General features: G+C 34.9%; 1 protein-coding gene across 1 annotated transcript; it reads left to right on the plus strand.

Moving 5' to 3' along the window:
* The first annotated feature begins 7,675 nt into the window (after positions 1 to 7,675).
* Positions 7,676 to 12,083, plus strand: LOC132045447 (protein transport protein Sec61 subunit beta-like). The gene is made up of 2 exons (XM_059436027.1): positions 7,676 to 7,816; positions 11,650 to 12,083. The coding sequence occupies exon 2, from the start codon at positions 11,652 to 11,654 to the stop codon at positions 11,904 to 11,906; it is 255 nt and encodes an 84-aa protein (XP_059292010.1). The 5' UTR covers positions 7,676 to 7,816; positions 11,650 to 11,651; the 3' UTR covers positions 11,907 to 12,083.
* Positions 12,084 to 13,760: the final 1,677 nt, after the last annotated feature.

The raw sequence follows: 13,760 nt of genomic DNA on the forward strand, positions 1-13,760 counted from the left end.
TTAAGAATTTGTTTCTTTTTGAATTTTGCAAAAATATGCCAATGTCATACATGTAATTGTTAGAATTAGTGTCTCCAGCCAGGCAAGGTGAATAATGATCTCTCAGAGCTTGAAAAAAAAAATAGTCCAGGAGGTTCGAAATGGCCATCGAAATTTAGGATAGTTGCAAACAACACATCATAATGTCTAATATCCCGTAGAACTTTGTCCCTCAATGTATGAGAAAAACGATGAAGTTTTAATATGTTGTAAAACATTAAATCAAGTTGACCATAGTGCTTCATTTTTCAGTGATCCTATTTATCATTTGAAACAAGTATGAATATATATTGTTGGAACTTTTTTTTTATTAATCTTGCAAATATGCAAATAACATAAATAATACTGTTGGGCATAAGACCGTGCATCGCACGGGCACAACCATCTAATTGATTAATCAACACAAATCAACCCTAACATACTTTAATGGTTTTTTTTTTTTTGCAACCGTGCGTTTTAAATTTTTCTCTGTCCCGCCAAAATCTATTTTTTTGATTTTCCGCCAGTGGCTCTCACCTTCGTTTTCATATCATCGGATACTTTATTTGATTTCTCTCCATTTACACTATTCTTATCGGAGGTTTGAATTTCATTCTCTTCGATATTACAATTCTTAGGATTGAAGGCTTGAATTTCACTGTCTTCATTATCACAGTTCTCAAAATGGAAGCCTTGAATTGCTTTCTTTATTGTTGTTCTCATCATCGGAGACGTGCATTACTTTCTCTCCGCTTCCAGAATAGTGAATGGAGGTATGAGATTCAACCTTTGCATTAACTCTTAGTCTCTTTATTTGGGATTTGGGGGGGGGGGGGAGGTAAAAGGGGATGGGTTAACAACTGATGCTAAATTAAGGACATTGACTTCTTTACAAAGTTTACATTATGTGAAATTTAACCTTTTTTTTTTCTTGACTTCGTTTTTGTGGTATCCTCTCTTCATCATTTTTTTCTGGGCGTTTAACACCTTTTCTGGGCTTAGTTTGGTGCGATCGAATTTGAGATTTATGATAAAGAACAAGAATTTAGATGAGAGAAAATACAAACCGGGGAGATTTGGACGAGAAAGGAGTATCTTTATTTTACTGAATTTGGAAGAGTTAAAATATTTGCAATTTCTTTTGTGATTATAATGTGAATCTAACTCCACTTAGATCATCTTTAACACTGCCACATATGATACTATTTAGTTTCTTTTTTTTTTTTAAAAAACATAGGATACTATTCATAACATTAATAGAAATTCAAAAAGAAAGAGAGAGAGAGAAAAGAAAAGGTTACAACCTTAAATGGAAGGTTTAGAAATCCCTTACTTGTACTTTTTCTTTGTGTATTACTAATAAATAAGGTAGGGGTCAATGTCATACACCACTGAAGGTGAAAATCTGGTGAACGAGTTAAACAAATAATACTAATTAAAAAAAAGTTAGGTATGTCTTTCGATTAAGGAAAAGTTATACATTTGACCGTTCGGTAAAATTAATTACAACCGCTAGTCATAAATACAAAAAATTATACACTAGTTATATACTCCATAAGATGTGTATATATACACACACACACACACATCTATATATATATATATATATATATATATATATATATATATATAAAGGAGGGTACTCTATCTTAATATTAAGTCAAGTGGCGTAATATGAACAAGCCATTTAGCAACAAAATTCTATTTGCATTAAACTTTAAAAGAGATTATTAATTACACTCTAAATATTACCATATGAAGAATCAAGTCATATAATTTAAAAAATATTCATATAATATTATTCCTTATATGGACTTTAGAATATTTGCAATTAAAAAATTACCATATAAGAAATAATATTATATGACAAAGAATATGCGGAACAATACTTTTTCATATAAGGAAATTAGAACATTTTCAATTTATGTTATCATATAAGGAGTACTAGGATAATAATAATAATAATAATAATAATAATAATAATAATAATAATAATAATAATAATAATAATAATAATAATAATAATCTATATCTATATTATATTAAAAGGAGGGTAGTCTAGCTTGATATTAAGCCAAGTGGCGTAATATGAACAAGCCACTTGGCAACAAATTCTATTTGCTTTAATTTTAAAAGAAATTAATTGACATTATTAAATGAGTATTAAAAGAAACTAATTGACATTATTAAATGTACTCACCTAATTATTTGGTTGATTTGATTGGAGAAATATAATTAATTGATATTCTTGAATCTAATTTATAGTCAAGAATACTCCTTTAAATGGTAAGATATAATATTACATGATAGAATTAAAAAAAAAAATGAAGTATTGGACTGCACACGTATTGCTAAGGTAAATGTGATATAGTTTCAAAGTGAAAGAAGAAAACATTGAATTCAGAATTGAAAATGGTTGAAAATAGTTAGTTTTCAAAAAAATCATGATTGACATAATAGTGTACTCACCTAATCCGATGGATTTGGTTGGAGAAATATAATTAATTGATATTTTTGGATCTAATTTATAGTCAAGAATACTCCTTTAAATGGTAAGATATAATATTATGAGATTAATTTGTGCTAGCAAAAAGGAATAAAGCAAGAAAAGAAAGAAAACTGATTACTAGCTTCAGCAATGTTTGATTATGGAAGAGAAAAAAGTAAAAGAATTGTTTACATTATTTATCCTGTGAATATGGCAACGTGATCCCTTAATTACTGGGAACTTCCGTTTTGATTAAAACATTAAAAGCGTGATTGCAATTATACATGGTAATACCACAATGCTATATTTGTAATAAGATCTTTTATATTTGTAATAAATTTCAAAAATTACTCCTTCCAATCTCTATAAATATCTCAGCCAACTTATGATTTCTCCCACTTCAGTTCACATCAATAGCTCGTGCAAAAATGTTGTAAGTTTATGCTTTTTAATTTTATTTTATTTTGTTTGATTTCTTTATTAGACTATTACTAATAGTTGTTATTTATTTCTTTTTCGCTTGCAGGATATCGGATACTTTGAATTTACTAGTAATGTTGTTTCTTTCGAACTTTTTTTTTTAGTTTTTTTGTTCTTGATACCCATAATTAGAATATTATTAAGAATTTCATATATGAACTATGTTGTCCGAATTGGTATTTGGTGTTTAAGGTAAGTTTGTAATTTCAAACGATGCAGGTTGTACAAATTTGGTGACAATATTAAACTTTAGTGATTTTATCAAATTCAGTGATTGAGAAATTGTTTCACAAGCTAGCATCAAATATTAGAGGTTTATTCTGCTAATTTTTAAATTTATGATGTTCAACAACTCTGTTATTAACATGTTCCTTGCACTCTTTTTCTTGATTTTGTGTTTCAGGTATTCATGATACAACATTTTGGAGAGGTTGATTAGTAATTGTTATTTATCTTTGTATTTAGATATAGAATAATACCTAAAAGTTTTTCAAATCCATTATACCCAGATGAATGGATATATAATATAAATTGTATATCCACATTTATGAATGAGGAAATGTTACTCAATTAGGACATAAATGGGGGTTATTTACTAGATAAAGGGAGATAAAATAAAAAATAAAAAAAAATGACGGTTGGTCAAAAAATATTTACATGCCTACACAGAAGGTTCCAAATCAATTTCATGGTCTGTATTGATTATTTATTACAAATAATATGGTTATACATATTAAATTAGTCTAACTAACTCATTTTCTATTTTATCTTACCAATGAGACTACCAAATGTTTAGATGAAATATTAACAAGGGGTTATATGTTACACCCCGGAAAGTTTGCGTTACCAAGACTGTCGATGGCTTAGTACGAGCTCAAGGGAGAGCAGAGTTATACAAGAATTAGGGATGAAGATTATATTATCTGCGTATAAGAGTGTACATATGACATTGGAGATCGTATGGAGTAATCGCTTAACAAGTTACCCGATGATAGCCCTCGTAACCATAAGTTAAGGTGGGGCCCACATGTCGGGATTTTATAAAGGACATATGAAGAGATATATGGGTAGTACATGTGAAACAGCAAGTCCTAAGAAGGACCCATAAGCCAAAAATGAGTGTAAGCCCTCCAAAAGGACGATTTAAGAAAACGTTTCCGGTGATCTCGATTTCGAGGGGCCAAACGGTATTATGAGTTTGGAATTTGGGGAAAACTCCCAGAATTAAAGTTGTAGATAATTGAAATAGCTTTTCCAACCATAGGTCGTGGGTTCCACTGGGCGACATCGGGATAAGGAGATATGAACGTTTTAAGGCGAAGGTCGGTGGGCAATAAAGCCCAACCCGAGCCCAACCGGGTCAGGCCCATTACCCACACCTTTTTAAGTACAATTTCAGCCTTTTCTCCTCATTTTTCATAACAAAACACCCATAAAATTCTGGAGAAAAAGAGAGAGGAGAGCCTAGAGAGAAAAAATCAATTTTGACCAAAATTTGAGCCCCGAACCCGGCTTCTATGAAGAGAAAAGTGTCGTACGTCGCGTTGCCTTCAATTCCGAGCTAAAAATCAACCAAGAAGAAGAGGGTGGACGTGGTGGCTGCACACTTGAGGTAAGATTAAGGTTCCTTTTTCATCGTTAACAAGTTTATTCGGTAGTTTTAACGGATTAGAACGGAGGGAATAGTGTGATAAATTCGTTTGTTGGTGTTGTTGGATTATGAATTTAGGCTTGAAGAGAAATTTGGATAAAAATATATGTATTTATTTTGTAGGATATTGAAGATGTTGTTATCGATGTTGTTGGTATTAATTTATTTCTTTACTAAATAAAGATATTAATTAGTCGTATCGCAAGTTGGTTGGTTGAGAAAATGGGAAAACAAGTGTGTGGTGTTTTATGGCATATGTTGTGTTGGAAATGATGTTATTACTATTGGTATTGTTGTTGATGTTGTTGGTTATTGAATTGGAATTTCGGGCTAGGCATATAAACAAGGGGGATGTGTCAGCTCAAATTTCAAAGTACTATAAATGAATTTACTTGAAGGACTAAGACAAGCATGTAATAATGAGTCTAATGATTGTGTATATCCTCTTAAATGTAGACTTGCGATCTTGGACGAATAAGCGTAACCAATAAGAGGTGGAACAGGTATGTAAAGCTTACCCTTTCTTTCTTTTGGCATGTCTTAGATGTAAGTATGATACGATACGAGCCTTGGGGTAACTCTATTCCTACGATCCGAGCATGTCTACGATTCTTATTCACTTCTTGATATTCGCATTCTTAATATAGTCGAGCTACTGCCCTTGAGTCTTTTGTATGTTTGGATAGTAAATGATGCATAAAGAAATCCTTCCAAAAAGTGTTCTATAATGTATGATGTCCCTAACTTTCATAAACGGGCTCGGATTGCTTTGATATGTTCGCAAGGATTCTATAACGAATAATGTCCGCAACTTTCATAGGCGGGCGATTGGTTTGATACGTGTTTATGATCCCGAGACGTATTTGACATAGTTCGTAATGATGTTCAAAGAGTAGTGAGTGTGACTATGATCCTGATACTCGAGCGTTGATTGTCTACTTATCTATTGAGTCGCAAGGATGATTTATGTGTATGTGGTTACTTACTACTCTGCTCGTGCGTATGGTTGTTACATCTTTCACTGAGTCCCGGCCAGACATGTTTTCGTGCACGCCTACCGTATTATTCACCGAGTCTCTCGTTAGTAGGTCGGGACACGTTATATATGATGATGTGATGATAGCGCACCCGCCGGTGTGACGGGCCGAGTATGATGTACACATGATGGAGACAGATCTCCTCCACCGAGTCCCTCGCTGGGCCGGGACACATATCCACCGAGTCCCTCACCGGCAGGCCGGGACACGTTATTCACCGAGTCCCTCACTAGAGGGCCGGGACACGTTATATGTATATGTATGATGGTGATATGCTCTTATTTACCGAGCCCCTCACCAGAGGGCCGAGACACGTTATATGTATACACATGTGCAGAATGATTGTCTGATTGTGTCACTAAGTCCCATAATGTGGTTGGATATGATATTAATATGCATGATTGGTATTTCAAGAGTAAGCATTTTGGTATTATGGTTATTATTCTCACTTTACGTACTCCTTACTTGATTTATGACCTTGTTTTTCGTATTTCATGCTTGCATACTCAAGACATATTTCGTCTTCGACCCCTTTCTTCGGGGGCGCGTTTCATGCCACGCAAGTGTATACGGGCATAGTGAGGATATTAGTAGAAGATGTTCCGAATTTGGATTGGCGAGCTCCATTTCCTCCCGAGTCTTTCTTGGAGTCGAGTATCTATATTTATGGCATCTTGAGTTATGTTAGAGACTTTGTGTGACGCAGTCACGTATATAGATGTCGGGTCTTGTAGCGGCTCGTAAGCCGGTATCATTATGCGTTATGTTCACTGATTTACATGATTCTGATTTTGCTTGATTTGGGAAGGACGAAAAGCAATTTTTTTCTTGAGCTTACATTATGTGTTCATTTCATGATTTAAAAGTCCCGTAAGATTAGGAGTATCGCGAGGATCAGCGGGTTCGCTCGGCCCTAAGTAATGGTCGGGTGCCCATCATGCCCTATCAAAAGTTGGGGTGTGACATTATATCCCGCCTTTGAACAAATGCATAGATATGCTAATCTTAACAATTGCACTGGAGACGATGAAGGTAGCGGTGGACCATTGATTAGCGAATGAGCAAACATGTATACGTCTTTCTCAATATTGTTTGCACTGATGAGATGCTACACTAAAAAATTGAAACAGAAGTATCATTTTTAGGTAATAATTTCATCACCGTTCTTTTCTATATAGGCCCAAATCACAATATAGATCTCCCTTATGTATAGACGAGTAATATTATTGTTTTGTTTCTTCAGGATTTGATGCAAGAGTTTGATCACAAGACTTGAAGGTTGTTGTTGTAGTGTCAGCTTGATTAGCTGCTTACAAAATGGACTAGAGGTTTTTTTTATCTAGACTATCATTGAGTAATGCACAAACGTTTTTATAGTTCTCAGAGATTAATATTATACATGTTTTTTGTACTGTGTATTACTAATAAATAAGGTAGGGGTCAATGTCATAAACCACTGGAGGTGAAAATCTGGTGAATGAGTTAAACAAATAATATTAATTAAAAAAGTTAATGTACTTTTTTTTTGTGGATTCACCTCCAGTGGTGTATGAAGTACCCCTACCATATACTTTTTCTTTGTGTATTACTAATAAATAAGGTAGGGGTCAATGTCATACACCACTGAAGGTGAAAATTTGGTGAATGAGTTAAACAAATAATACTAATTAAAAAAAAAGCTAGGTATGTCTTTCGGTTAAGGAAAAGTTATACATTTGACCGTTCGGTAAAATTAATTACAACTGTTAGTCATATATAGAAAAAAATTATACACTAGTTATATACTCCATAAGATATGTGTGTGTGTATATATACACCCACACACATTAATATACAAAAATTATATATTTAACCGCTGTTATTTTAATGGACGTCTGTAGAAAGCAAAAGTCCGTTATATCTTCTGTACAACCTAGCAAGCCCAAAATACCAGTGATGGGATTACGTGTCAAAAGATGATTGGCAAAGCCTCCGTGGCTACTTTCCTCTTAACATAAAAAGGAGACAGAGGCAAAGTTTTCTTTTCATTTTCATCTCTCTCTACAAAAATACAAATTCCTTCCATCACCAATTCTTATAAATAAATATCAGAGACTAAGATCTAAGTGCCTCTTTTCCTAATTATCTCAAAAATATTCTAAAGTAAGTTTCTTTAATCTTCTATTTCTTTTTCCTTCATTGATCAATTGTTCTATTCAACGATTCAATTTGTGTTTTTGCCATGCAAATTTACCTTCTTCTTTTTTCCTTTTTTTTTTTTTAATCTATATCTGCTTATCTGTGCGTGGATAGAGCTACTTTTTATATAATTGGAACAAAATTGAGTTTAATTTTAATTTTAATTTTAATTGACATTAAATCACATCTGCATGTATTGAGATCTGAAATGTTGAATTGATAATTTTGGATCGGTTAGGGTTTTAAGATATATTCTGATTTGATGCTATGTGAAGCCGGTTTTCTCATTTTTTTGTAACCGTATTTTCCGATCTTTGCTTATCGATTTGCAGTATTATGTGTTTATTCTGCAATTGTATGATATTTGTAGATGGAGAAGGGCTCAATTGAAGTGACTTTTGAACATAGATATTTATTTATTTAGAGTCGTTACTTGGAATTGAGTTTTGGTGTTCCAAGTCACCTAATTGAATCTCTAATCAAAAGAAATTTGGTTCTTTATTTTTGGTCTGCAAAAACACCTAGAATTCTGTTGACCGGGGCAGGTGTTTGGCACCCCCGAGTCCTATGGTTTTAGCACGGTCTCTTTATCGACTTATGCTTGGCTTAAATTAATTTCCTAGGATACATTATGCCTATGAGCTTAAGGATGCTTATTTCCCACCTTCTTTGATTTTTTTTTAAACTTGTTCAAAACTGTCGCTATTTTATTAATGTGTGGTGTATTGGTAACAGTGCTTTTCAGTCTTTACTACAAATTTGATTTGTATCTCACGCCTTTTGAGGGATTTATGCATCATTCTCAATGCTAATTCAAGCTGATTTCGAACCTTTGCCCGATCATTCATCAATTGGTCCCTCTCTACATCAAACTGAATTCTTTTTTATAAAACTCTGCTTGTTGTCGAGCCTGTAATGCCAAGAACTTGGCTCTCTCATCTTCAAATCAAGCTTTCTCCCTATCAAAGTGAAAGCTATCAAAGTGGTCTCTCTTCTCATCAAATTCCCTCTGCTGCCGATCCACGGCTTTTGTAACAATGCCTTAATTCTCATATAATGTCTGAATGGTGGAGTGATGTTCCCTCTCAACTTTTTTTTGGGCTAACCTAATTCTAGCCTCCTGTTAGGCCAAATCTCCTCTGACACGCTTTAGATCTTAGTTTAGAACCTGCAGAGTGGGGCTAATAATTTTCTTCAACCTCGAGCCGAGCTTGCTTGATTCTGACCTTAGTCTCTACTTCTCAGTCTACTGCCCCCTTTACCGATTTTCTGGCATGACTCGGGTTGTTGGGGGGGGGGTTAACAGAAACCATAGCAACATATGGGGCTCACCGCACTCGCCACGGCCCTCCACCATGTCGTGAATTCGAGAGTGTACATCTGCCCCAAACCTTAAAGATGTCAGAATTCCTGAGAGGGATGCTGGGGTAGGCAGATGCATACTCTCAAGTTTCCACAACATGGTGGAGGATCGTGAAAGAGGTGAGGTAAACCGCATATTTAATATGGCTTCAGAGTCAATCGAGAAGTAGAGAAAGGTCAGAATCAAGCAAGCTGGGGTCGAGGTTGAAGGAAATTATCAGTCCACTCTGCCTCTTCTAAATTATGAGCGTCAGAGGAGATTTGTCCGGCTAGAGTTAGGTTAGCCCGAAAAAAGGCTGAGAGGGAATATCGCTCCACCATTCAGACTTTATATGAGGATTGTCACAGAAGCCATAGGTCAGCATCAAAGGGAATTTGATGAGAAGAGAGACCACTTTGAAGGGGAGAAAGCCTGATTTGAAGATGAGAGAGCCCAATTCATGGCATCACATGCTTGACAACAAGCAAAGTTTGATAAAGAAAGAATTCGCTTTTGATGCAGAGAGGAACCAATTGATGAATGATCGAGTAAGTGTACGGAATCAACTTGAGTTAGCATTGTAAACGATCCATAAATGCCTCAAGATAAAAATTGATGGTAAAGGCTAGAAAGTCTTTCTACTAGTACACCACACATTAATAAAATAGAGACAATTTTGGACGAGTTTAAAACAATATCAAAGAAGATGGGAACTAAGCACTCGTAATGTAACCTAAAAGTTAGTTTAAGCCAAGAATAAAGCAATTGTGCTAAAACCTAAGTTGTATGGATTCGGCAATACGGGTGCCGGGATTCGGCTAAGAAAATTCAAAATTATAAAAAATAGATCACGTCTTCGTTCTTCCTTCAAAAGAGAAAAATAAAGCCATTCAAGGCCTTCCAGCAACTCTCTATCTATATCGTTGCTATTGTTTACCATCCGAACTCAGAAACACGACCTTGAATTTTTGGCTTCTCTGAAACACAAAGCAGAAAAAATGAAACAAAAGTACTATAATATTGAAGGCATGCCATTTCCCTTATCTTAAATCCGTTTAATCTTTAATTTTGAGAAATCAAAATCTCAATTTTTCCCCAAATTTGTCGATGGACTCCAGTCAAAGTATCCGAAGTTGCTTGACCATATCCCGCTCCCGTATCCCCCCGTATCGAGACGGGAAGGGCACCAAAAATGGAGAGTCCGCGCAACTTAGGCTAAAACCACGGGGTGCCGAACACCTTCCCCGGTCAACAAAATTTCTTTTGATTAGGGATTTAATAAGGCGACTTGGAACACCAAAACTCAATTTCAAGTGGCTACTCTGAATAAATAAATAGTCACTTTAAATTGGAAAAACCTTTTCTTACTTAGAACGGGGAAAAAAGGGGATGTGACATATGGTGTAGAAGCGCTAGGTTATGTGTTTAGAAAAGCCATTTGTATATGGATATGAGTCCTGATTTGTTTTTGGGTACCTACTTTGATACTAAAATTAGCTTAGACTTGAGCCTTAGTTCGTAACAGAACCCATTGTTTTCTTGGAGCGAAGAAGTCCTGTCTCTGAACCCCACGTTACAACATCTCCTTGGGGCCTTTTATAAAGTATAACAGAAACTGTAATCTTTCTAGGAAAAGCATGTCCATTTCATTAACCATTGTAGATGAAATTGTGATCAGTATGATCATAGTTAATCTGAAGAGACCTCCTATACCAGGTGTACTGGGAAATACCCATTTGGGGACAGAAATACTGAATTCCCTTTTAACCATTAGCAAAGGAGATGGCTCAGAACTTTGTTACTGAAACTCTTGTAGGAATGTATTTGGTTTCAATGTAGAACCAATACCCACTTAATCGTTTATTGGATTGGAGTCTACTATTGTGGATAATATCCGAGTAATCCATCGTAATCTTCTACCTTCTCCTTCCCTAATTTGAAAATTATAGGTATGTAGTAAGCTTTATAGAAGTGGTACCAAATATCTAAGATTTAGTTAGATTGATCTAAGGTGGTATACAGTAATGACCGTAATTGTGGAACTAGATAGTAAATTTTGGACAAATAGATAGCTTCTAGTTCATTAATTTATGATTTTCAGTTATTGATGGGTAAAGTTACAGATTAATATATTCTAATATGTGGTAAGTAACAGATATGAAAGAGAAAAGGAACTCGGAGGGAAAAAAAAAAAAAAAAAAGGAATGCTAGTTGCAGCATATCCAAAGGGCGATGGCAGCTTTATACTTTCTAACATATAAAAGAAGAACTTTAAAATGCATGAGTTCATTTATTGTCACTAGTTCTCGTTAGTAATGTGATTTACATTATTATTTGATTGTATTGTCTTTTGTTTGTTCACTGCGCTCGAGCACTTGCAGTGCTAATTTGTGTTCAAAGATCCTCTTGTGGTGCTATACCCAGTTTGATTTTTACATTCAAAAATGATGATTAGAAATGGCATTGGGTGGAGGTGGTCCTCAGAGAGGTTCTAATGCAGCAGCCGCTGCCAATCTACGACGTAGGAGGGCAACTAGTGGTGGAGCCGCTGCTGGAGGAGCCGGTGGTACTATGCTCCAATTCTATACTGATGATTCACCAGGACTCAAGATTTCTCCTAATGTTGTGCTTGTTATGAGCATTGGTTTCATTGCTTTTGTTGCTGTCCTTCATGTCATGGGTAAGCTCTACTTTGTCCGCAGAGAAGGATAGGAGAATTTTGATATCTGGGTTGCAACTGATTGAGAATTCCTTTAAGACAGACAGAGTTATTAGATTTACCTTTCTTTATTTTCCTTGTACCGTAATGGATTTATACAGAATTTCCCGTTTCGAGTAACTGGTTTTTGTAAGTTGTTCCAACATCTAGAAAGGAATTGCCGGACCAAATTATACTTCATTTACCCTTGAATGGACTTGTATTGAGTATAGCTCTTGGTAGAATTAGGTGGGAAGATTGATTTTGCTTAGTTACAAGCCGATAGTTTTTGAACGATTCTAAAGAGCTGAGACATATATAATGGAACGCGTCATGAGTTCGACTTTACCATAGAGTGGAGAATGATATAGGGATGTGAGTTTCGAATTTGCCTCCGCCATTCTCTGAGTCTCTTCGCACTAATGGATGGTAAGTGCTTTTTCTTGTGTGATGCTATTTCAGTGATAACTGGATGAGTCGATCTACCTGCATGTCTTACTTTTACTGTTATGTTGGGAGTTACTCCGTAACGCTTGACATAAAACAGATAGTGAATTTATGTTTGTTCTTCAATAGATATAGATAAGTTGGTAGAGGGATGTGAGTTTTGAATCGTACACCATCGGCGGAAGTTTCTCGATCATAAAGAAACAAGAGTTGAGACACCGATGATTGCTTCCTGTTGATTGAGTTCAACACGGTGTGCTTTGATGACGATGTCAGATGGCAATACAATTTGAACTGCGTTCTATCTAACCCATTTCCTATTGTTTCGACAGAGAAATCACATCAAGTCTAACATAATTTAATAGAATCCTGATAGAGAAAACCACATCAAGTCTAATATAATTTGATAGAATCCTGATTAATTTGTTAAATAAACAGCGCGTTAAGTTGCCAAAGCATTCATTATTTGAACTTCTAATCAGACCTTGACTAAACTTGTAACATAAATCAAAGCATTGTTCCTTAGCTTTACTACTAAAATAAAGAAAAAAGAGGGATGCAGCTGGAATCTCAGTTGAACGCTCCCAGTGTGCCACCACTCTCCCTGACAACCTTCATATACAGCTAGGGGTAGGTATAATTCGGGTGAAATTGAAATTCAAATGTTTTGAACTTTTATTTTTGGATTACGGATTGAATACTGGATTTAATTTTAAAAATTCCTGATTTCGCATAGGAGTTTGGATTTGGAACTTTAAATTTTCAGATATCCGAAAAATTTAAATTTTTTATATCTTATATTTAGCCTAATGATTGATATAAGTCTTCATATACTAAGTTCAGTACCCTACTATATCAGTCAAAATACCTATTAGGCTAATGAATAGGACAAATTGAGATGCTTATTGACTATAGTTTTTATGTCATTTGAAGAGTTGTGACACTGGTTCCTTATGGAAGCATATTAATTGATGTTTAAATCACATAAAAACTATAAGGATATTTTATAATAGTTTCATTAGTTGATGAACATTTTATTTGGATGTTATGGTGGCCGGTGGGAATGAGAAATTATCAAGGTAATTCAACATAGAATATTCATTTTTATAAGAAGAAACCCAACTTATAGCCTCAAGATCGGAAAACCTGAAATTTGAAATAGCCAAACCGGTTAATTGGAAACCAAACTTAAGGAAACCGGTCCCATTCAAACTTATTTGCATTAAATTTTAATTTTAATTTCTGAAAATCAAAATACCAACCCGAAATTTTTGTATCCAATCCAAACTGTCCCAAGGCCCACCCTCATATTCAATAGTGAGTGACGGGTATCATAGAATTACGTTAGGTACCATATGAATAGGCCTGAGCACGTTAAAAATTCGTCCCAGAGTCGCTCCCCCGACCGGATTGTGGCAAAA

Source organism: Lycium ferocissimum, unplaced genomic scaffold (genome assembly GCF_029784015.1).
Source record: "Lycium ferocissimum isolate CSIRO_LF1 unplaced genomic scaffold, AGI_CSIRO_Lferr_CH_V1 ctg67, whole genome shotgun sequence".
NCBI lineage: Eukaryota > Viridiplantae > Streptophyta > Magnoliopsida > Solanales > Solanaceae > Lycium > Lycium ferocissimum.

Coding starts and splice junctions, on each gene's coding strand:
- LOC132045447 (XM_059436027.1), top strand. CDS start 11,652: ATGGCATTGGGTGGAGGTGGTCCTCAGAGAGGTTCTAATGCAGCAGCC.